The 22,673-nt window shown below is 40.9% G+C and overlaps 1 protein-coding gene and 1 pseudogene across 9 annotated transcripts in view; both read left to right on the top strand.

The window, feature by feature from the left end:
• DZANK1 (double zinc ribbon and ankyrin repeat domains 1) overlaps positions 1-22,673 on the top strand; it is an 84,011-nt gene that overhangs the window by 24,660 nt on the left and 36,678 nt on the right. For all 9 annotated transcript variants that reach the window (XM_034947689.3, XM_055104895.2, XM_063601109.1 and 6 more), the window contains 2 exons: positions 8,783-8,896; positions 15,378-15,470. In XM_034947689.3, the coding sequence (XP_034803580.2) occupies positions 8,783-8,896; positions 15,378-15,470 (207 nt within the window). The remainder of the gene's footprint in view (positions 1-8,782; positions 8,897-15,377; positions 15,471-22,673) is intronic.
• LOC117977275 (beta-1,3-galactosyl-O-glycosyl-glycoprotein beta-1,6-N-acetylglucosaminyltransferase-like) lies at positions 15,494-22,586 on the top strand (annotated as a pseudogene).

Here is a 22,673-nt window from a genome sequence, read left to right as displayed (position 1 = left end):
TTCAGTGATACATTTTAAACTCCTTAAAGATTTTGCTAATATATAATGGCAGAATCTTAGGGAATAAGGATGGGAGTCGATTTTAAATAAAAACAGACTATAACACCAAATTGGGCCAAATTCATTGATATGTTTGCAGCTTGTAGAGATTCTGGACTAAATGTGTTAGCGAAAGAAGACGATACAGAAAACAACATATGAACAAGTCCCATTGGTTGACTTTTCTCTGTTTATACTAGTTGGTGCAATACCAAAATTATTTTCTACTTGCCTGGAAAGGGATTTTCACAACTAACTTCATTTTTACAGGGAGGAAAGGTTATCAGTGATTATAAATATTTAATATTATGAACTTTAAAACACCTAGATTGCCCCCCAATTATATTTCTATTAGTGCAACAATAGACTATAATGTATAACAGCTTTGTAATTTAAGCTAACAACCATTTGTTGAGTACTACTGTGTCCTGCTCTGAGCTGGGCTTCTAGGATTCAAAAGGGCAGGATCCTACTTAGACCCATGACTCGGAGAGTCTCAGTAAAGAGATGCAGAGGTGTGTGCTCTCCTGTCTCTTTGCTCTTGCCATGTGAGCTAACCTGTAGGACACCCAGTTGTGCTGAACCCTGTGAATTTCAGTGTTGTCCCTTGGATGCTTCTCAGTTCCACTGGCACCCCAGCCAGCTTCCCAGATAGTCTTTGAGGCATCCCAGTAGCAACTTTCCAGCAAGTTCCAGCCACATCTCTGTATCTGACTTCCCAACATGTTCTGCCAGTTCCCTAGATGAGGAATTCCTAATGAGTTTCATTGGATCCCAGTGGGCAGCTTTTTCCTTGCTGGCTCTGATCTGTGTCACCTCAGTGAACTTCTCTGCCATCCGGTGGGTGACAACCACACTCAATTCAATGAAGTCTGATTTCAGCCTTGGATGTGGGGCAAAGTAAGTGCCTCTTCCAAATTTGATCCTCCTTCGTCTCTCTGTCTCAGCCACAGAGGTAGGGGATCCTCCCTATGTTTGGAATTTCTGTATATGTAGAATCTGCTTTACCCATTAGTAGTTAATCCCTGGATACCAGTTAATAACTATTTATATGAACTTTTCCTGTTCAAATTAGTTGTGGTTTCTATGTCCTGATTGGACTCTGACTGATACAGAATTGGTAGTGGGATTGGTCCCAGGAAATAAACCGGCAAATGGGATTTTGGAAGTGGTTTGGTCTTGTCCTTTGCTTGGGAACAGTGCCGAGCTCCTTGCCAATGGGAAATGGGACACTGGTGATCCATAGCATGAGGGGGCATCACAGTTAATCAGGCTGTCACCTGTGGCTGATTGTGATGAAGTGCGAATTGAAGCAAGTGTCTTGAGTGGCCAAGTAACTGCTGCACTTGACTCTATGGCAGTGACAATGACTACAAAAACTGGTGGAGGATGTATTCTCCTGAGTCCATGGGAGCATTCACAGAAAGAAAACGACAAGCTCAGGACCTTTAAGTCATGGTGCGGGAACCAGAGGGCTCCTATGACAGCCCAAAATAATATACTTCTTGTAGCTCCAGGGTTATATTGATGAAAATCAAACAAAAATTATATTGTATATGTTGAGGACTTATAATGTCTGTTAAATTCACCTGATCACCAGATTTCTTATTTGAAAGTTAGGCCATTAATTGAGAAAGGATGGGACCCTGAAACTCAGAGAGAGATGGCAGGTGGGACCCAGATGAAACTGACAGTCTTGTTACCCTTGTCACTCTGTGCCTCCTGCCCAATGGATGTAGTTTGCCCTTATGTCTGAGGATGCCCTTCTGTCTGAGGATACCAGCCTTCATTTTCTTGAAATGTTTGTGATAACCTCACCTGGGCAGATGGCTTGAAAGGGGATGTTTATTCTCCTCACAGGGGGTTGTGGGTGGTTTAAACCCGTCACAACCACCTGTTGCATTCTAGGGACCCAACCCAGCATGCTACAGGAGGACAGGTGCATGCTGTGATCCAGGAGGAAATAACTTACACACACAAAGAAGAGGAAGATTTTACTAATATATAGTGACAGAGTCTTGGGGAATAAGTGTGGGATTAGAGTTTAAATGAAGACAATATGACTTGAAATTGGTATAAATTCATTGATATGTGCACACCTTATAGAGATTCTGGGTTTAATGTGTTAGATAATGCAGCTGCGGTGGCTATAACAGCTTGCTTGGTTGACTGCTTAAAGCTTGGCCTCAGTAGTGGCCTGTGTTTAATGAGATTGGGATAGCAGAAGTTCCCAGGTATATCAGTTTGCTAAGGTTGCCACAGCAAAACCCCACAGACTGTGTGGCTTAAAGAACAGAAATTTATTTTCTCATAGTTCTGCAGGCTGGAAGTTTAAGATCAAGGCGCCAGCAGGTTTGGTTTCTGGTGAGGCTTCTCTCCTCAGCTTTCAGATGGCTGCCTTCCTGATGTGTCCTTACTTGGCCTTTCCTCTGGGTACACATCCCTGGTGTCTCTTCCTCTTCTTATAAAGACATCAGTCATATTGGATCAAAGTCCCACTGTAATGACCTCATTTAACCTTAATTACCTCCTTAAAGGACCTATCTCCAAATACAATCACATTGGGAGCTGGGGCTTCAATATAATGAATTCTGGGGGGCACAGTTTAGTCCCTAACACCCAGCATCATGTGGAGCAGGGAATACAGAGACTTAGGCAAATAGGAAAGTTGGAGTGGGGTTGATACCTGTGTCCTGCATCCCTAACTCTTACCTACGTTTCACAAGAAGGCCCAGAAGACACTTCCATCACTAAGATATCAAGGAATACATTAGTGAGGGGAGCAGCTGCATCCTTAAAAAGTTCTGTGGCTGCTTTCCTTTGTAGGCCAGATATGATCGTGGGGGATGCTGCTATTTAGATGAGCTCCCTGATCTCATTGGAGCTAGTGAGATCCCAGAGTAGCAGAAGTTAAGTGGCAGCACTTAACTGCCAAAGACAAGGACAGTAATGATGTTTCAGTAAGAGGAATCTGACATGGCATTCCTAGGAATGATAGATGGGCAGCCTCCTAGTGTATCGCCTGGTCTATATAATTGAAAAATGCTAGGTCATGTAGCTAAAAACTGACTTGAGTCACTGCATTGGAGCAACCAAGTTTCTCCCCCAGTTTCCAGACATAAATCAGTTCACAAATTCAGTCTCTTGATTTAAGGGGAGACTGGATCTCCTTAGGGAAGGACCCTGGAGCTTTGCAAGTACATATCATAAGTCTTCCTTGAACGCTTCCCCAAGGGGACTTGTTGCTTTCAATTGAGTGACTGTGCAGTGGGGAAAAGGAAATGCCCAAATCTTTGAGGGATTTCTAGATACTGGTTCTAAATTCATGCTAATTCTTGGAGATTCAGAACACCACTGTGGTCCCCCAGTAAAGCTGGGACTTTAGGTGCACAGGTGATAGATGGAATCTTAACCTCAATTCTGACTTGTAGTTTTTGCTTCATGTATTTTGGGGGTTTGTTGTTATGTCCATGCTATGGATTGAATCTTTGTGTCTTGGCCAAAATTCATATGTTGAATTCCCAACCCCCAAGGTGATGGTGTTAGAAGGTTGGGTCTTTGGGAGGTAATTAGGTCGTGATGATGAACCCCTTATGAATGGGATTAGTGCCCTTATAAGAGAGGCTCAAAGGAGCTTGTTTGCCTTCCACCATATGAAGACACAGAAGGTACCATCTGTGAAGCAGAGGGCAAGCCCTCACCTGATACTGAATTTGCTGGCATCCTGATCTTGGACTTCTCAGGCTCCAAAACTCTGAGAAATAAATTTCTGATGTTTACAAGCCACCCACTTTATGGTGTTTTGTTATCGCAGCCTGAACAGACTAATACAGTCATATACACTTATAATTGCTCTGTCTTCCTGACTATTGACCTTCTTATCATCCCCAAATGTCTCTCTTTGTCTATGCTAATATTTATTGTCTTAAAGTCCTTTATTCTCTGATATTTATGTAGCTACTCTAGCTCTTTTATGGTTACTGTTTGCATTGTAAGGCCTTTTCTATGCTTTTACTTTCAATCTATTTGTGTCTTTGAATTTAAGATGTGTTTCTAGTAGACAGCATGTAGTTGGATCTTGCTTTTTTATCCATTCTGAATAACCTTGCCTTTTGAATGTGATATTTAGTCAATTCCTATTTAATGTCATTATTGATGTGGTTAAATTTACGTATGCCATTTTGCTATTTGCTATTTGTCTCATGGCTTTTTTGTTACTTTTTCCCTCGTTCACTGCTTTCTTTTGTGTTATTTCTTTTTTTTTTTTTTTTTTTTGAGACAGAGTCTCACTCTGTCGCCCAGGCTGGAGTGCAGTGACATGATCTCAGCTCACTGCAAGCTCTGCCTCCCAGGTTCACGCCATTCTCCTGCCTCAGCCTCCCAAGTAGCTGGGACTAGAAGCACCTGCCACCATGCCTGGCCAATTTTTTTGTATTTTTAGTAGAGACGGGGTTTCACCATGTTAGCCAGGATGGTCTCGATCTCCTGACCTCATGATCCGCCCGCCTCGGCCTCCCAAAGTGCTGGGATTACAGGCGTGAGCCACCGCACCCGGCCTTTTGTGTTATTTCTTTTGTGTTACTTTTAGTGTGCCATTTTAATGCTTCTGTTGACTTTTTTATTATTTTTAAAGTTATCTTAAGCTCTAGAGATTACAATATGGACCTCAATTTATCACATTCTATTTTATTTAATTTTGATTTTTAATTTTTGTGGATACATAGTTGGTGTATATATTTATGGGTACATGAGATGTTTTGATACAGGCATGTAATATATAATAACCACATCATGGAAGATGGGGTGTATCACAGTCCATTTTAGAGTAATTTAACTCAATTCTACTGAAATATAGAAATTTCACTCCTTTGCTCTTTCATTTTCTTTTCTTTTCTTTTTTTTCTTTTCTTTGAGACAGAGTCTCCCTCTGTCATCCAGGCTGGAGTGAGCGCAGTGGCACAATCTCGGCTCACTGCAACCTCTGCCTCCTGGGTTCAAGTGATTCTCCTGTCTTAGCCTCCTGAGTTGCTGGGATTACAGGTGTGCACCACCATGCCCAGCTAATTTTTGTATTTTTCATAGAGATAGGGCTTCACCATATTGGCCAGGCTGGTCTTGAACTCCTGACCTCAAGTGATCCGCCTGCCTTGGCCTCCCAAAGTGCTGGAATTAGAAGTGTGAGCCATCGCACCCGGCCCCTTTCTTTCTTTTTCTTAACATTGCTTAAGTATCGTCCTCCTTTCTTTATCTTTTATGTAATAACCATAAATATTGCTTCTATATATGTTATAAACTGAAAAATGTGGTGTTATACAATCTTATGTCATTTAAAGAAGATGAGATAAAAGTTCTATGGAGTCATTGGTATCTGCCCTCATATTTATTATATCTGGTCTTCTCACTTCCTCCTGTGAACTCAAGTGATCATCTAGTGTCATTTCCTTTCAGCCTGAAGAACTTCCTTCAGTTTTTCTTGTAAGGCATGCCTGATAGCCATTTCTCTCTGTCTTTGTGTACGTCAGAATGTTTATTTTGCCTTCATTTTTGAAGGATGGTTTGCTGCAGATGTAATTCTGGTTTAGCAATTATTTTCTCTTTCAGCTCTTTGAATTTGTCATTCTACTGCCTTCTGCCCTCCATTGTTTTTGATGCGTAGTTTTTTCTCTTGCTACTTTCAGTATTTTCTCTTTGTCTTTGACCTTCAACAGTCTGATTATAATGTGTTTAAGTGTGGGTCTCTTTGTGTTTGTCTTTCTTGGGATTGATTGAGCTTATTGGATGTGCTGCGTATTGGTTTTCCTCCAATGTGGGAAATATTGGCCATTGTTTCTTCCATTCTTTTTCTGTTCCTTTCTCTCTCTCCCTTACTTGTTGCTGTGCTTGATTTTGCCCCATAGGTTTTTGATGTTCTGCTTATTTTCTTCAGTCTTTTTTCTCTGTTCTTCAGATTAGATAATTTCTGTTGAGCTATTTGTTCAAGTTCACTGATTCTTTCTTCTGTTATGCGATCTGCTGTTGAGTCCCTCTGGTGATTTTTTTTGTTTGTTTTTTGTTTTTCCCGAGATGGAGTCTCGCTCTGTCCCCCAGGCTGGAGTGCAGTGGTACGATCTCGGCTCACTGCAAGCTCCGCCTCCCGGGTTCACGCCATTCTCCTGCCTCAGCCTCCCAAGTAGCTGGGACTACAGGCTCCCGCCTCTGGCGATTTTTAGAATTTCAGTTACTTTACTTTTCAACTCCAGGCTTTGACTGAATTCTTTTTTAAAAAAAATAATTTCTGTCTCTCTATTGTGCTTCCCTACCAGTCAGATCATTGTCATCATACTTTAATTTTTATCAAATGTGGTTTCCTTTAGTTCTTTGAACATTTTTTAAAAATAGCTGCTTTGAAATCTTTGTCTACTAAATCCAGCATGTAAAGGCACTCAGAGATAATTTCTGTGGACTATTGACTATTTTTCCTCTGAGTGTAGGTCACTTTATTTTTTGCATGTCTCATAATTTTTTTCTTGACTGTGTCAGGTAGTATATTCTAGCAACTCTGGATTCTGACTTTTTTCCCCGAGGTTTGTTGTTTTGTGTTTTGTTTACTTGGATTAAATCCTTAATGTCTGTCTCCCCTGCAAGGCATGGCCACTAGTGTCAGGCTTTTTACTTTTTTTAAATTTTTTTTCTTAATTAGAGAAGTAAAGAAACAAAAGAATGGTTACTCCATAGACAGAGAAGCAGCTTTTTTTTTTTTTTTAAATTATACTTTTAAGTTCTGGGATACATGTGCAGAACATGTAGGTTTGTTACATAGGTGTACATGTGCCATGGTGGTTTGCTGCACCCATCAACCCGTCATCTAGGTTTTAAGCCCCACATGCATTAGGTATTTGTCCTAATGCTTTTCCTCCTCTTGCCCCCTGCCCCCGACAGACCCCGTTGTGTGATGTTCCTCTCCCTGTGTCCATGTGTTCTCATTGTTAAACTCCCACTTATGAGTGAAAACATGCAGTGTTTGGTTTTCTGTTCCTGTGTTAGTTTGCTGAGAACGATGGCTTCCAGCTTCATCCATGTCCCTGCAAAGGACATGAACTCGTTCTTTTTTGTGGCTGCACAGTATTCCGTGGTGCATATGTGCCACATTTTCTTTATCCAGTCAATCATTGATGGGCATTTGGGTTGGTTCCAAGACTTTGCTGTTGTAAATAGTAGAGCAGCAGCTTTTCCTTTCTCTTATATTTAAGCCTGATGTTTACCTTTGGGTCAGCATATCTTAGTGTTCAATTGGCCAGAGATTGTACACAGGCAGCTCCATCCAGGAAGGCCTCCACTCCCTGCTGATGGATCTGTGTGTTGGCTGGGTAACATTCAAACTCAAGGCTGTTTTCCAGCCCCAGCTTTTACTCTATGCCGAGCTCTCTTGCAGTTCTCTATGTGCAGTTCCCATCAGCCAGGGCTGTGTGGGTGGCTTGGGCCTACTCTGGTTTATGTTGCTTATGTGCATAGCCTCCTGTCAGCTAAGGCTATGTGGAGAGCTATCAAGCCCCTATCATTGAATTACCTCCTGGAACTCCATGTTAAATCCTTGGCCAGTTTGCCAGTCAGTGCATCGATTACCCCAAACAGGCTCATTATCTCAGACTAGGGGACCACTGGTCTTCCTTGTTTGCTTGCCACCAAAATCGTCACCTTAACAGTGCTCTAAATCAAGTGATCCCTGCCCATCAGCAGCCACAAAACTTCTGGTTTTCACAGCCTGCCCTGCCCTGGTGGAACTACCACACTGACAGAGTTAGAGGAGGAGGGGGCAGCCCAGGCAACAACCACCCAGAGCTTAGTGTTCTTTTCTGCAGTTCAGTCATTTTTAGGAACTTCTGTTTGTTATCTGCCTTTCAATGACTTCAGGGTGCTGAAGTGGTTGCTTTTTGACAGCAGTATCTGACTGTGTGATTGCCTTTTTTTTTTTTTTTTTTGAGCAGGAGTCTCGCTCTTGTCACCCAGGCTGGAGTGCAGTGACGTGATCTCGGCTCACTGCAATCTCTGCCTCCTGGCTTCAAGTGATTCTCTTGCCTCAGCTTCCCAAGTAGCTGAGATTATAGGTGCCCGCCACTACGCCCAGCTAATTTTTGTATTTTTAGTAGAGCTGGGGTTTCACTATGTTGACCAGGCTGGTCTCGAACTCCTGACCTTAGATGATCCACCCACCTCGGCCTCCCAAAGTGTTGGGATTACAGGCATGAGCCACCGCACCCAGCCTGTGATTCATTTTTGGGGAAGAGGATTTATAGACCTCCTCATTCCATCATGCTACAATTTCCTATGGATATTTTTCTTTTTTTTTTTTTTTTAACATCTCTCTTTTCTACAATGAACATGTTTTTACTCTTAATAGGAATAAAATAATAAATGTAATTGTTATTTTATTTTCTGTTATTTACTTTTTAATTGACACATAGTAATTGTACATATTTATGGGGTACATAGTGTTATTTGATACAAATAATGTGTAGTGGTCAAATCAGAGTAATTAGCATATCCATCATAAAGGTAATTATTTAAAAAATTGTTTTACAAAAACAAATCAAACTTTACATTCTTCCACCAAGTACTAACCAAGCCCGACCTGCCTAGGTTTTGAGATCAGATGAGATCGGGAATGTTCAGGGTGGTATGGCTGTAGACCAAACCTTACATTCTAAGATCTATTCATACCTTCAGTTTTTATGTGCAAGATAAACCAGACCTTTTCCTTGTGCAGATGGGCTTGTGTGCAGAATGCAGAAGCTTGGTACCCATGAACACTCCCATCTGCGTGGTGTGTGAGGCCCCTCTTGTTCTACAGCTGCAGCCACAGGCAAGCCTCCACTTGAAGGTAATGAAATGTGATTCTGTAAAAACATGAGTGAAATACATAGTAATGTTTGAACAGGTATATGTCCTTTTTCAGCTGGTGGGATGGGGTAACAATTTTTTTTTTTTTGAGACAGAATCTTGTTCTGTCACACAGGCTGGAGTGCAGTAGCGCAATCTCAGCTCACTGCAACCTCCGCCTCCTCAGTTCAAGTGATTCTCCTGCCTCAGCCTCCTGAGTAGCTGGAACTACAGGCGTGCACCACCACGCATGGCTAATTTTTATATTTTTAGTAGGCATGGGGTTTCATCATCTTGGCCAGGCTGGTCTCAAACTCCTGACCTCAGGTGATGCGCCCACCTCAGCCTCCCAAAGTGCTGGATTACAGGCATAAGCCACCATGCCCGCCAGGATGGGGTAACAATTGATAAGCTAATATACATGAACAAAATCCATTCTATTTTTAGTAAGGTATGCTGTCCAAGAGTTTAATTTGCCAATAGGATCTATAATATTAAGAGAGATATGTAGGATTGTATTCCCTGAACATGGATTTGGAGGGCAAATTGCACTACAGCTGACAAAGACAATTTTTTACTTCATATATTTAAACTCCAACATTGCAGTTAGTGTTGATTTATAATTTTGTCCTTAAAGTGGCTTCATACTTTTGTTTGCCTTATTTGATTATAGGTTCTTATTATGGAGAAAAAGAATGACTAGAACTAGTCACATGGAAGAAAAAGTTATGTATCATCACTTACATCCAAAAAACTTTGCTCAAAAAATGATATCATACTGTGAACATTTTTTTGATAGAATCTTTAAACGTACAACTAAATGTTTTCTCCATTCTTCAATTTATAGTCCCATTTACTTCCTCTTTAATCCCAAGTAAAGGTCACTAGAGGATAAAATAGATTTAATAGAGGGAATTTGGGGGATTAAAAAACTAAGAATTTTTAGCAATAAAGGAAATGCATGGCGTTATGTACAGGCCATAACACTCCTAAAATGGCCTTGTGGGTTGTATATGGGCAAAATGTATTCAGAGAAAAGATAAATCCACTTTTTCTTTCACCTTCAAGCTCCCTTTAGCATGAAGAGTTCACAAGTGTACAAGGCTGTGTGAGCCTTCAGAAATGAGATTTTGAATAACTGGCCAGGCCAAAGTCAGGTAGAGGAAAATTTACTAATCTTTTTGTTCAATGACTATTTTCAATCTTAAGATGCTTAAAAAGCCACTGCAGGAAGCCACTATACAGTCCTGGAAGTCTGTCTCCAGACTTCTTATATATGGGAGAGAGAAATCTATTTTTCTCTTATTTAAGCCTGTGTTATTTTGGGTGTTCTGTCAAGCACAGCAAATCTATTCTTATTAATACATTTATTCAGGATGTTTGAAGATAATATCACTGCAAACTCTTTGGACTATTCAGAACAGGAAGAATAGGGGTAAGTGTTAGTTGTGACCCAAACTCAATATATATAATATCATCTTCAGTATTTGAAATCGAGAGTTCTTCCCATTTTATGGGAAGGCAGAGAGACACAAAGGTACATGTAAGTAATTTTTCCCTTCAATTTGTTGTAAATCCTATATTGAGAATAAACACAGGACTTCTACAGTGATAAGCAGCATTAAATCCAGGAATGTCCTCTTTCTTGCAGGGCAATTTTTATAAGAGACATTTTTATAACATAATAAGTTATAATAGGAATAATTTGATAACTTATTTCTACTCCATAGGTGAGACAAAGTTAGAACATATAATGAGGAAATCAATAATGAATTCAAAGATGAGATTTAGAAAATGTGCCTCAAAACTTTGCAAGGAGTTTGGTTTTGCTGGGCTGCAACAATGCTGGGGTGCTGTGGGTTATGGGAGTGGCACCTTCTCTACCAGACTTTGTAGCTCAGATTTTTCCCTGTGGGCCCTGAAGGTTGAAAGTGGGGACAGGTTTTAACCAGACTTGATTTGTAGAGAGATTTTTATCATCATAACCTCTGATCCTGGAGAGAAGTGTGTGACTTTTTATGCCAGACAATCACTATTACTGCTTCTACTCACAGAAGGACATCTGTTTGGAAACCCTGGCCTGACAATCTTCATTCCAGTTCCTCTCCCAGATGTCATAAGGGTGACAGGTTTTGAGATAACATTCTCACCCAGACAGCCACCTCTGAAGTTGGTGGGAATACTCATGTGAACTGCTCAGGGAAGTCAGCAAGTCTTACCTCCTGGCAGGCGGCAGCATGCCATTGACAGCTCCCGTCCCCTTTCTGCGTTGGTCTCTAGCTCACTCCACTGAGTGCAAAAGCACCATCTGCACTCTTGCTTCTATGATGAAGACAGATTCCATGGTAGTTGCAGTCTTGTGTGGATTTAAGGCACTGTTAATGCTGAGGAATTTTGCTCTATCAGATTTTTTTTTTTTCTGCTGGGATTAGAAGATATAGTAGCAGAAGTTTCTGTATTTGACCTCTGGCAAAGATACCTATTTCAGAATAAGAGAAGATTTTACAACTTATTTATTTAAAATAATTAATACCTAATTTTTTGTAACAAATGAAATAATCCAAAGATATACCAAAAAGTGTATAATTTCTTCACTCTACCTCCATTTCTATTTCTCTGAAATAACCAGCGTTAGCAGCTTAGAGTGTCCTTTTATGTATTTTTCCAGATTCACAGAAACATATTTATGTATATTCATACATTTAGATTTGGTTTGGTTTGGTTTTTTAAACAAAATGAAATCATGTTATATACTTTTCCTTGCAACTTAATTGTTTCACTTAACAAATGCATCTATTGGTCATTTCTTTTTTTATTTTTATTATTAATTTTTTTTGAGACAGGATCTCACTCTGTCGCCTAGGCTGGAGTGCAGTGGCACGATCATGGCTCATTGCAGCCTGAACTCCCGGGATCAAATGATCCTCCTACCTCAGGCCCCCAAGTAGCTGGGACCACAGGCATATGCCACCACGCCAGGCTAATTTTTCTATTTTTTGTAGAGATGGGGTTTCACCTTGTTGCCCAGGCTGGTCTGGAACTCCTGAGCTCACATGATCCTCCCACCTTGGCCTCCCAAGGTTCTGGGATTACAGGCGTGAGCCACCGCACCTGGCCTCCATTGGCCGTTTTCTAAAGTTGAAAACTAATTTTAGCATCCCTGTTCACCAGAAGATGTTAACTAAAGACATTTATCAAGAAAAGCTACTACAGTTTCCTTTGGGATTTTACGAGCAACATGCAATATACCTCTAGGACTTCAGTCATGTTTATGGTTCTTAGAATTTGTGAGGCTTAGGTCTGGAATACTCCTGAAAAGATCTGATAATTCCTGTGCCTGAGGCACAGGTGCCTTCAGTGAGTCCCAGCCTCTCACACCGTGATTTGGGGTTAAGGCCAGTGTAACCATAACTCTACATCAAGCAGAACTTTATCTTAGTCAGTTTTGAGATTAAGTTTGCAATGACCTACTAGTTTGTTTTCAATATTCTTCCTTTTTAATTGTGTCACTTAAAGCTTATCACTTGGGAGTTTGAAAATTATTCTCCTCTTCCAACTATTTTAAAAGGAAAAGTTTTATCCCAGTGACTAAGTGGCTCTGTTAAATAGCTTAGAATCATTCAAGTAGACAGTATGTTGCAAAGGCTGTGGATGAAATAGCAAATGAGGATATTGACTTTTTAAAAGTTCTCATCATAGGTGTTTGCCATCTCCATTAAGGCCATCTGATGGTAGCCTCAATTCCAAATCACCTCCACAGACATCTGTGAATTTATGAGTGTAGTGGGTTGTGATATAAAATGATTTCGAACTGTGGGTCGTGGTCACTGCTCTAGAAAGAAGTGAGCCAAGGCATGGTGTCAAAAGTCTCCACAAATAAAAACATAGAAAAACATGTCAACCAAGAAAACTATGTTTAATAGACCTGATGCAGTAAGGTAGACCATCACTTAGACAAGTTCATAGTAGTATCTCAGAAGAAGGAGGGCAGGGAAAGGTATTTAAACGGAGTTAGTGCTGGACCCTAATGTAAACCATGGGCTGTGGGTGATAATGATGTGTCAGTGATGTTCATTGGTTGTGAGAAATGTACCACTTGGGTGTGGGATGTCCATAGTATGGGGGAGGCCGTGTCTGTGGCGTGGGACAGAGTATACGAGAATCTTCTGTAATTTCCACTCAATTTTGCTGTGAACCTTAAACTGCTCTAAAAATAAAGTTTAAAGTTTATTAATTAAAATTTTAAAAAACAGGGTTTTGTAAGGCAGGGCAGGGATTGGGCAGAGTATGCACTGGGCAAAGTTATGAGAAGCAGTTTTGGCTTATGAGCCCTGCAAGGTGAGGTCTTGAAGGAAGCCGCTGGACTTGAGAAGTAAGCAATTTTAGTTGTTCTCCAGTTTTCTCTTCCTAGAGGAAGTATTTTCTGTAGCACACAGAAAGATTACTTTTATTGGATCTCAGTATTTTTTAACATGGAGACAGGAAATTTGTCTCATTTCTCAATGGGTTTCACCAGATCTTTTCTGAGGCAACATCTTCAGGAAAGTCACGGCCCTAAATCTCATAGATAAATGCTGGCCAATTGCTGATTATGCTGTGGCAACTTTAAGTAACTTTGAAGAATGTTGGTCCCCAGGGAGTTTCAGGAACCATTGAGAGCAAGAGTGTGATTCTTTGCCATTTTTAATAGCAGTCAGTTGGCCTCTGCCCTTTAGGAGTTGTTTAGATTGGCAACTGTGGTGCGTTGGCTCAGTGCCTAGGAAAACTTTGGAATCTTCCACTAAAATGGAGTTAACCAGACTTTGAAAGGCTGGGACTCCATAGAGCTACCTGGTGGTAGTGGAAATAAAACCCTGGGAGCTGGGCTTTCTTTTTCTTGATCATCCACTTTACCTGTATCAGCTTCTGAACACACTGTTTGATATATTAGTTTCAGGACACCTAGGGACCACAGTGCTGGACTAGAAAGGAACACTTGAGCACCACTGGTCATTATCAATGGAAAAAGATTGTATCCTGAGAGAATAGTGGTCAGTAACTAAACGTGTTAGAAAACCTCTGATAGCTGAACTCCAGACTATTTTTACCATCATTTCTTTGTCTTTTGTTTTTCTCTGTGTTGCAGTGTAACCCCAGGGTCCTGGCTTAGAAAGTTGTACTTACGGCTGGGCACGGTGGCTCACGCCTGTAATCCCAGCACTTTGGGAGCCTGAGGTGGGCAGATCACGAGGCCAGGAGTTTGAGACCAGCCTGACCCATATGGCGAAACCTCATCTCTACTAAAAATACAAAAATTAGCCAGGCGTAGTGGCATGCGCCTCTAGTCCCAGCTACTCGGGAGGCTGAGGCAGAAGAATCACTTGAACCCGGGAGGCAGAGGTTGCAGTGAGCTGAGATCTCGCCACTGCACGCTAGCCTGGGTGACAGAAGGAGATTCCGTCTCAAAAAAAAAAAAAAAATTAAGTTGTACTTACCACTCTCTTTCTTTTTTTTTTTTTTGAGACGGAGTCTTGCTCTGTCACCCAGGCTGGTGTGCAGTGGCGCGATCTCAGCTCACTGCAAGCTCCGCCTCCCGGGTTCACACCATTCTCCTGCCTCAGCCTCCCCAGCAGCTGGGACTACAGGCGCCCACCACCACACTCGGCTATTTTTTTTGTATTTTTAGTAGAGACGGGGTTTCACCGTGTTAGCCAGGATGGTCTCAATCTCCTGACCTTGTGATCCGCCTGCCTCAGCCTCCCAAAGTGCTGGGATTACAGGCATGAGCCACTGCACCCGGCCACTACTCTCTTTCTTTGGCAGTCTTTTCACTTCTTCAATTTCTAAGTAAAAACTACAGATCAAACCTAAATTCATATTTAACATGAAGCCCCAGAGGGTAAACCCAAGTCCAAGAACCAGATTACTTGTAAACACACAGATAATCCCTTGCTGGTCTAGGGTCTTTCTGTTTACTGTTTAAGCCGTGAAATGGAACGTCTACTCAGTGTCACGGTTTTCACACTGGAGAAACACACACACACACACACACACACCCAACCTTACACATAACCAGTGCAGAATTTCCAACTTACCTTTTGAAAACCAAACGAATACTCTTTTCAGTGTGTTTGTTTGTTTGTTTGTGGTTTTGTTTCTTTTAAAACTACATTCAGGCTGGGCATGGTGGCTCACACCTATAATTCCAGCACTTTAGGGGGCTGAAGTGGGAGGATCACTTGAGGCCAGGAGCTGGACACCAGACTGGGCAACACAGTCGGATCCCATCTCTACAAAAACAAATGGAAAAAAAAAAAACCAAAAAAACCTACAGATATTTGCCTGACACTATTTACAGTAACTCCTAAACCAATCCAGTAGTCAGGGCCTGGGTGCAATAATAGGGCCTGTAGCTGAATGACTGACAGAAAAGACTGGTTGATGATTTCTTTGCACAGTTGTTTGCTCAGAGGAACATGTATGTCTTATTTTTTGTTGTTAAGGAGAAGGTAATTTGCCGGGCCTGTGGTACAGGAAATCCTGCTCACCTGAGATACTGTGTCACCTGTGAGGGGGCCCTGCCTTCATCACAAGAGGTAGGTTGATTGCATGTGCCAATCCTATATTTAGTGGCTACTATGTCAATGTTAATGATAATAGAGAAACAGAATCTGCTGAGGGGGTTGGGGAGAGAGACCAAAAAAAGCTTCTCATGGTAAACTGAAAGCAAGATTTCCATATGTGGGGAGAACTTTATATCAGTACAAATTGTTTTCAAAGTCTTAACTTCAAGAGGATTCAGTAAAATCAATAATTTCTTATGATTTTGTTTAATAACTTTGCATGGGAGGCTGGCATTAGCCTGTGGGGAAGTGAACTCATTCACATTTCATTTACAGACAGGTATGTCTCTGTCATCCCCTCCACCTTCCCACACCCCATAGTCCATTGTCTTCGTTGACTCTGTATGCACACTGCTTTTTGAAATTGAGAACATTGTAGCCACCTATTTCTTGGGTTTCCTGCCAGCCTATTTTGAATGTTGAAGGGAAGAAATAGGAGTATATGCACTTTAAATACAGTGATGATCTATTTTATGTTTATAAAACGTTTCTGATGAAAATTAAAATTACTTCCAGGTGACTCTTGCTTTGTACCGGAAGAAGCTGGCACTTACTAGCCAACTTGCTTCTTTTGGGTTGCTGTGCATGTTTCCGATTGTTTGTGAGGTTTGTTCTCATCTCAGACAGATTCCTCATGAAACTGGACAATGTGGTTATTATGGTCTACAGCAGCGGTCCCCAACCTTTTTGGCACCAGGGACCAGTTTTGTAGAAGACAATTTTTCCGCGGACCTGGTTGGGGGATGGATTCAGGATGAAACTGCTCCTCCTCAGATCATCAGTCATGAGTTAGATTCTTATAAGGAACGCGCAACCTAGATCCCTCGCATGCACAGTTCACAATAGGGTTTGCACTCCTATGAGAATCGAATGCTGCCGCTGATCTGATAGGAGGCGGAGCACTCACCTCCTCCTGTGCGGCCTGGTTCCTAACAAGCCACAGATAAGTACAGTCCATGGCCCGGGGGTTGGGGACCCCTGGTCTACCTGATTGGTATCAAATGGGTGTGTACTAGTTTCCTAAGCACCATCAACTAGGTGGCTAACAACGACAGAAATCTATTGTCTTACAGCTCTGGAGACTAGAAGTCTAAAATCAAGGTGTTGGCAGGGCCACACTCCCTCTGAAGGTGCTAGGGAATGAACAGTTTCATCTTCTCTCCCAGCTTCTGGTAGCCTCAAACTTCCCTTGGCTTCTAGATGCAGCACTCCAGTCTCTGCCTTTGCCATCCCGTGGAGCTCTCCCTCTGTGTCTGCCTGTGTGTGTATGCCACTGTGTCCAGATTTCCCTTTTTCATAAGGACACCAGTCACACTGGATTAGGGCCCACCCTAATGACCACATTTTAACTTGATTACTTCTGTACAGACCTTTTTCCAAATAAGGTCCCATTCTGAGGTACTGAGAGTTAGGACTTCAACTTATCTTTTTCTGGGCGACAGAATTCAACCTATAGCAGTGGAGTTGGACAAGATACCTTTTTTTTTTTTTTTTTTTGAGATGGAGTCTCACTCTGTCACCCAGGCTGGGGTGCAGTGGTGCAGTCTCGGCTCACTGCAACCTCCGCCTCCCTGGTTCAAGCGATTCTCCTGCCTCAGCCTCCTGAGTAGCTGGGATTACAGGCACATGCCATCATGCCTGGCTAATTTTTGTATTTTTAGTAGAAACGGGGTTTCACCATGTTGGCCAGGCTAGTCTCAAACGCCTGACCTCGTGATCCGCCCAACTCGGCCCCACAAAGTGCTGGGATTACAGGCTTGAGCCACTGCGCCCTCTGACAAGATACCTTTTAATGTCGTCTAATCACAGACAGTCTAAGAGTAGTTGATTTGAGGGAACTCCTTTTGTTTCCAGCTTTATTGAGATATGATTTATATGCAATAAAATTCACCTATTTTAATTGTACAGTTTGATGAATGTTGGTAATTATATACAGCCATTTTAACTACCACCACAATGAAGATATTTAACAGTTCTATTTACCCTGAAAAGTTTTCTCATTCTTCTTTCTAGTTGAGCCACTTCCCTGGTCACCAGACCCAAAAAATACAGATCTGTTTTGACACTATGATTTTGTCTTTTATGGAAGTATGTAGTTTTTTGTGAGTGCTTCATTTCCTTCACTTAGCAGAATGTTTTTGAGGTTCGTTCATGTTGTTGCATGTATTGATTTTTTTTTTCATTTTGATTGTTGAGTACTATTCCTCAGTATGGATCTACTGGTTGATTCATCCACAGGTACTCATGCTGTTTCCAGTGCCGGCACACTATGAATAATGCTGCATTACATGCAAATCTCTGTGTGGGCATAGTTTTCATTTTCCTTAGGTAAATACCTACGAGTAGGATTGCTGGGTCCTATTTAAGCGCATGTTTAATTTTATAAGATACTGCCCTATATGAAACTGGAACCTTCATATATTGCTGGTAGGAACACAAGTGGTATACATTCATATATTGCTGGCATATCACTTGTGTTTCTACTAGCAATATATAAAGGTTCCAGTTTCTCTACATCATCTCCAACACTTGATATCACCTGTCATTTTTTTCTTTTCTTTTCTTTTTTTTTTTTTTTGTTGTTGTTGTTATTGAGACGGAGTCTTGCTCTGTCGCCCAGGCTGGAGTGCAGTGGCACAATCTTGGGTCACTGCAACCTCCACCTTCTGGGTTCAAGCCATTCTCCTGCCTCAGCCTCCCAAGTAGCTGGGACTACAGGTGCCTGCCACCATGCCTGACTAATTTTTTGTTGTATTTTTAGTAGAGATGGGGTTTCACCATATTGGCCAGGCTGGTTTTGAACTCCTGACCTCAGGTGATCCGCCCACCTTGGCCTCCCAAAGTGCTGGGATTACAGGCATGAGCCACCGTGCCCGGCTGGTATCACCAATCATTTTAATCATGATATTCCCTTTTTACCATTTTAATGTATGTAGGATCTATTCCCCTCTTTCATGCCTGATATTTGTAATATGTGTGTTCTTTCTTTATCATTCCTTCTCTCTCTGTCTGGCTTGTAAATTTTATTGATCTTTTCAAGATCTAGCTAGATCTTTTCAAAGAACTAGCTTCTGGTTCATTCATTTGCTCTATTTTTTTGAATCCTGTTTTTTTTATTTTGCTCTTTATTTATTCTCTTTTCTTTGGGTTTAATCAGATTTTCTTTTTCTAATTTTTAAGATGAGAACTCAAATTATTCATTTCAAATTTTTCTTATTTTCTAACACAAACTATAAATTTCTAAGAACTTCTTTGGCAGCATCCTATGTATTTTCACTATAATTCAGTTTAAAACATTTTCTCATTTATCAATGATTTCTTCTTTGACCTATGACTTATTTATTTGATTCCAAAACATATGCGCTTTCTCTACTTATCTTACTCTTATTGAGGTCAAATTTAATTCCATTAATGGTCAGAGAGCACACTCTGTATAATTTCAGTTATTTTAAATTAATGAGGTTTATTTTATGGCCCAGCATCTAACTTGGAAAACATATCAGGTGCATTTGAAAAGAATGTGTGTTCTGTCATTGTTGCGTATTCTATAAATATCAATTAAATCAATGTGGAATGTTGCACAGATATTATATATCTTTGCTTATTTTTGTCTAGTTTTTCTAGCAAATAATGAAAACGGGGTATTGGAAAGCTCCAACTATAGGAAGTGAAAGACTTGTACATTAAAAACTATAAAACATTGATGAAGGAAATTGAAGAACACACAAATATAGTAATGCATCACTTAATGACAGGGAAACATTCTGAGAAATGCATTGTTAGGTTGTTTCATTGTTGTGTTAGCATCATGGCATGTACAGTACTTTCACAAACCTAGATGGTATAGCCTACTGCATACCTAGGCTATCTGGTATAGCCTATTGCTCCTAGGTTGCAAACTTTACTCAGTGTTCTAGGCACTTGTAATACAAATCACAAGGTGATAGAGGTTTTTGGCTTCTATAAAATATGATGGGGCCCACTGTCATATGTGGAGTTCATCATTGACCAAAATATCATTATGTCGTGCATGACTATAAATGGAAAGATATCCCATGTTCATGGACTGGAGGAATTAATATTGTTAAAAAGTCCATAATACCTAAAGAGAGATCTACAGATTGAATGCAATCCCTATCAAAATTTTGCTGACATTTTTCACAGAAATAGAAAAAAATCTTAAAATTTGTATGGAACCACAAAAGACCCTGAATAGCCAAATCAATTTTGAGAAAAAAAAAAAAAAAAAAAAAGAACAAAGCCAGAGACATCACACTTCCTGAGCTACTATAAAGCTATACAGGCTGAGTATCACTTATCTGAAATGGTTGGGACCAGAAGTATTTGGATTTTAGGTTTTCTGGACTTTGGAATATTTATGTATTTATAATGAGATATCTTGAAGATGGGACCCAAGTCTAAACATGAAATTCTTTATGTTTCTTATACACGTTATACAAATGGCCTGAAGGTAATTTTATATAATATTTTAAATAACATAGTGCATGAAACAAAGTTTTGACTGCATTTCAACTGTGACCCATCACATAGGTCAGTTTGGATTTAGGAGCATTTTAGATTTTAGATTTTCAGATTAGAGATATTCAGCATATAGTAATCAGAACAGCATGGTACTAGCATAAAAACAGGCATGTAGACCAATGGACAAGAATAGAGAGCCCAGAAATAAATTCATGCATCTACCATCAATTGATTTTCAACAAAAGTGCCAAGAACACACAATGGGGAAAGGATAGTCTCTTCAATAAGTGGTTTGGGAAAAACTGGATATTTACATGCAGAAGCATGAAATTAGATCCTTATCTCACACCATATACTAAAATCAACACAAAATGGATTAAACTGAAAAACTTCTACCGGAAAACATAGGGAAAAAGCTTATGACATTAGTCTGGGCAATGATTTTTTTCGGATATGACCCCCAAAGCACCGGCAACAAAAGCAAAAAAATAGACAAACAGAATTACATCAAACTAAAAAGCTTCTGCACAGCAAAGGAAACAATGAACACAGTTAAGAGACAACCTACAGAATGGAAGAAAATATGTTCAAACCATACATCTGATAAGGGATTAATATCCAGTACATATAAGGAACTCAAACAACTCAATAGTAAGTAAACAAATAATGCCATTAAAAATGGGCAAAGGGAGCAGTCCTGCATGGCTTCTGCTAGCAGAAGCTGCATGGTAGGGCAGCTGCTCTGTGTTCTGTCATTGTTGCGTATTCTGCAACAATGCCCTACAGCAGGTAGGGCAACCTGCTGTGCTCTGGGGCCAGATGATGCTCCAGGGTGGATGAGGCACCTGCAAATCCAGCTGAGCATTGCAAGCCACCCAGGGAGAGATTTTTTCAAAAGCCTATGGGACATACCATTATTCCTGGATGCCTAGTACATTTAAGATGCCTGACAGCATGAAAAGTACTTGGAATAAGTGCAGGATGTCACCTGGAATCACAGTCCTAAGTGATCTGGACTTTCCTTAATTCTAAATGCGGCATTCTTCATTTCAAGGTGCCTTTGAGCTTCTGATAAATGCAAACTGACAACCCTCAAGGCCACAATGGAGGGGAAATAGTTGGTGCTTAAAGCCTAGAAGACTGCCCTTAACCAAGCAAAGTCCCTGATTGGCATTTGAAATGCTGAGGCAGTTGCTGTGGAGGAGACATTTTTCTTATCCCACTAAATACCACTTTGTGGTTCTTATTTTTTCCCTAGTCACCTCCGTTTTAAGGATTCATCAAAAGCCCAAATCTGTAAGCGTCACATATGTGGAGCTTGTTGGAGAGAATCCTAGTAGTCATATTAATTGCACCAAAGTTTTACAGGGGGATGTAGATGAAATCCAAAAGGTAAAACTTGAGATGCTAACAGTGAAATTTACAAAGTGCCCTTGGTGTATACCTGACGGCTTTATAAACATGACCAGTTATGTACTTCTTCATGTACTTCTTTCATCAAGAGATGTAGATATATTGTAGAACCCCTTAAGAAGGAAGAGGTGAGGTTTCCAATAGCATATTCTATACTGGTTCATTATAAAACTGAAATGCTTGACAGGCTCCAGAGAGCCATCTATATGCCTCAGAATTTCTATTGCATTCATGTGGACAAAAAAATCAGCAGATTCCTTTTTAGCTGTAGTGATGGGCATAGTGTCATTTCAGCAACATCTTTGTGGCCTGTCAGTTGGAGAGTCTGGTTTATGCCTTGTGGAGTCGGGTTCTGGCTGACCTCAACTGCATGAGGGACCTCTGCACAGTGAGTGCAGACTGGACGTACTTAATACATGTTTGTAGTATGGATTTTCCTATTAAAACCAACCTAAAATTGTCAGGAAGCTCAAGTTGTTAATGGGTGAAGACAATCTCAAAGCCAGGAGGCTGCCATCCAATAAAAAAGAAAGGTGGAAAAAGTGGTATGCAGATATTAATGGAAAGCTGACACACATGGGGACTGTCAAAGGGCATCCTCCGCTGGAAGCACCCATTTTTTCAGGCAGTGCCTATTTTGTGGTCAGTAGGGAGCATGTGGGGCATGTGCTAGAGGATGAAAAAACCCAAAAGTTTACGGAGTGGGTGCGAGGGACAGACAGCCCAGATAAGTATCTCTAGGCCATCATCCGAAGGATCGCTGAAGTCCCTGGCTCATTCGCCTTAAACCATAAGTACAAGTTGCCTGGAATGCATGCCGTTGCTAGGTTTGTCAAGTGGCAGTACTCTGAGGATGATGTTTTCAAGAGTGCTCCCTACCCACCCTGCAGTGGGGTCTCCATGCACTCAGCATGCATTTTCAGAGCCAGCAACTTGAACTGGATGCTGTGTAAACACCTATGGGTGCAAGCTCATACGTTCGACATGGATGTTGACCTCCTTGCCACCTAGTGTTTGGATGAGCATCTGAGGCATAAAGCTTTGGAGACTTTAAAACACTGACCATTATTAGCAATTTTGGGAATAAGAAGAAGGATGCACAAAATGCCCGCTATCTCATTCCTCTTCCTTGTCAATAAGCATCAGAAAAGTTGTTTGGGGTCCTATTTGGGGCAGGGACTTTAAGTTTTCATGTCAGAGAAGCTGCATGTTTTCTGCAGAGTACAATTGGCTAGAAAGGTGTTATAATTTCTACTTTAAACAATTATAAGGGCTTGTAAG

This window comes from Pan paniscus, chromosome 21, assembly GCF_029289425.2.
Source record: "Pan paniscus chromosome 21, NHGRI_mPanPan1-v2.0_pri, whole genome shotgun sequence".
Taxonomy (NCBI): Eukaryota; Metazoa; Chordata; class Mammalia; order Primates; family Hominidae; genus Pan; species Pan paniscus.
The sequence above is the reverse complement of the archived record's forward strand: the minus strand, read 5'-3'. Positions and strand labels throughout refer to the sequence as shown.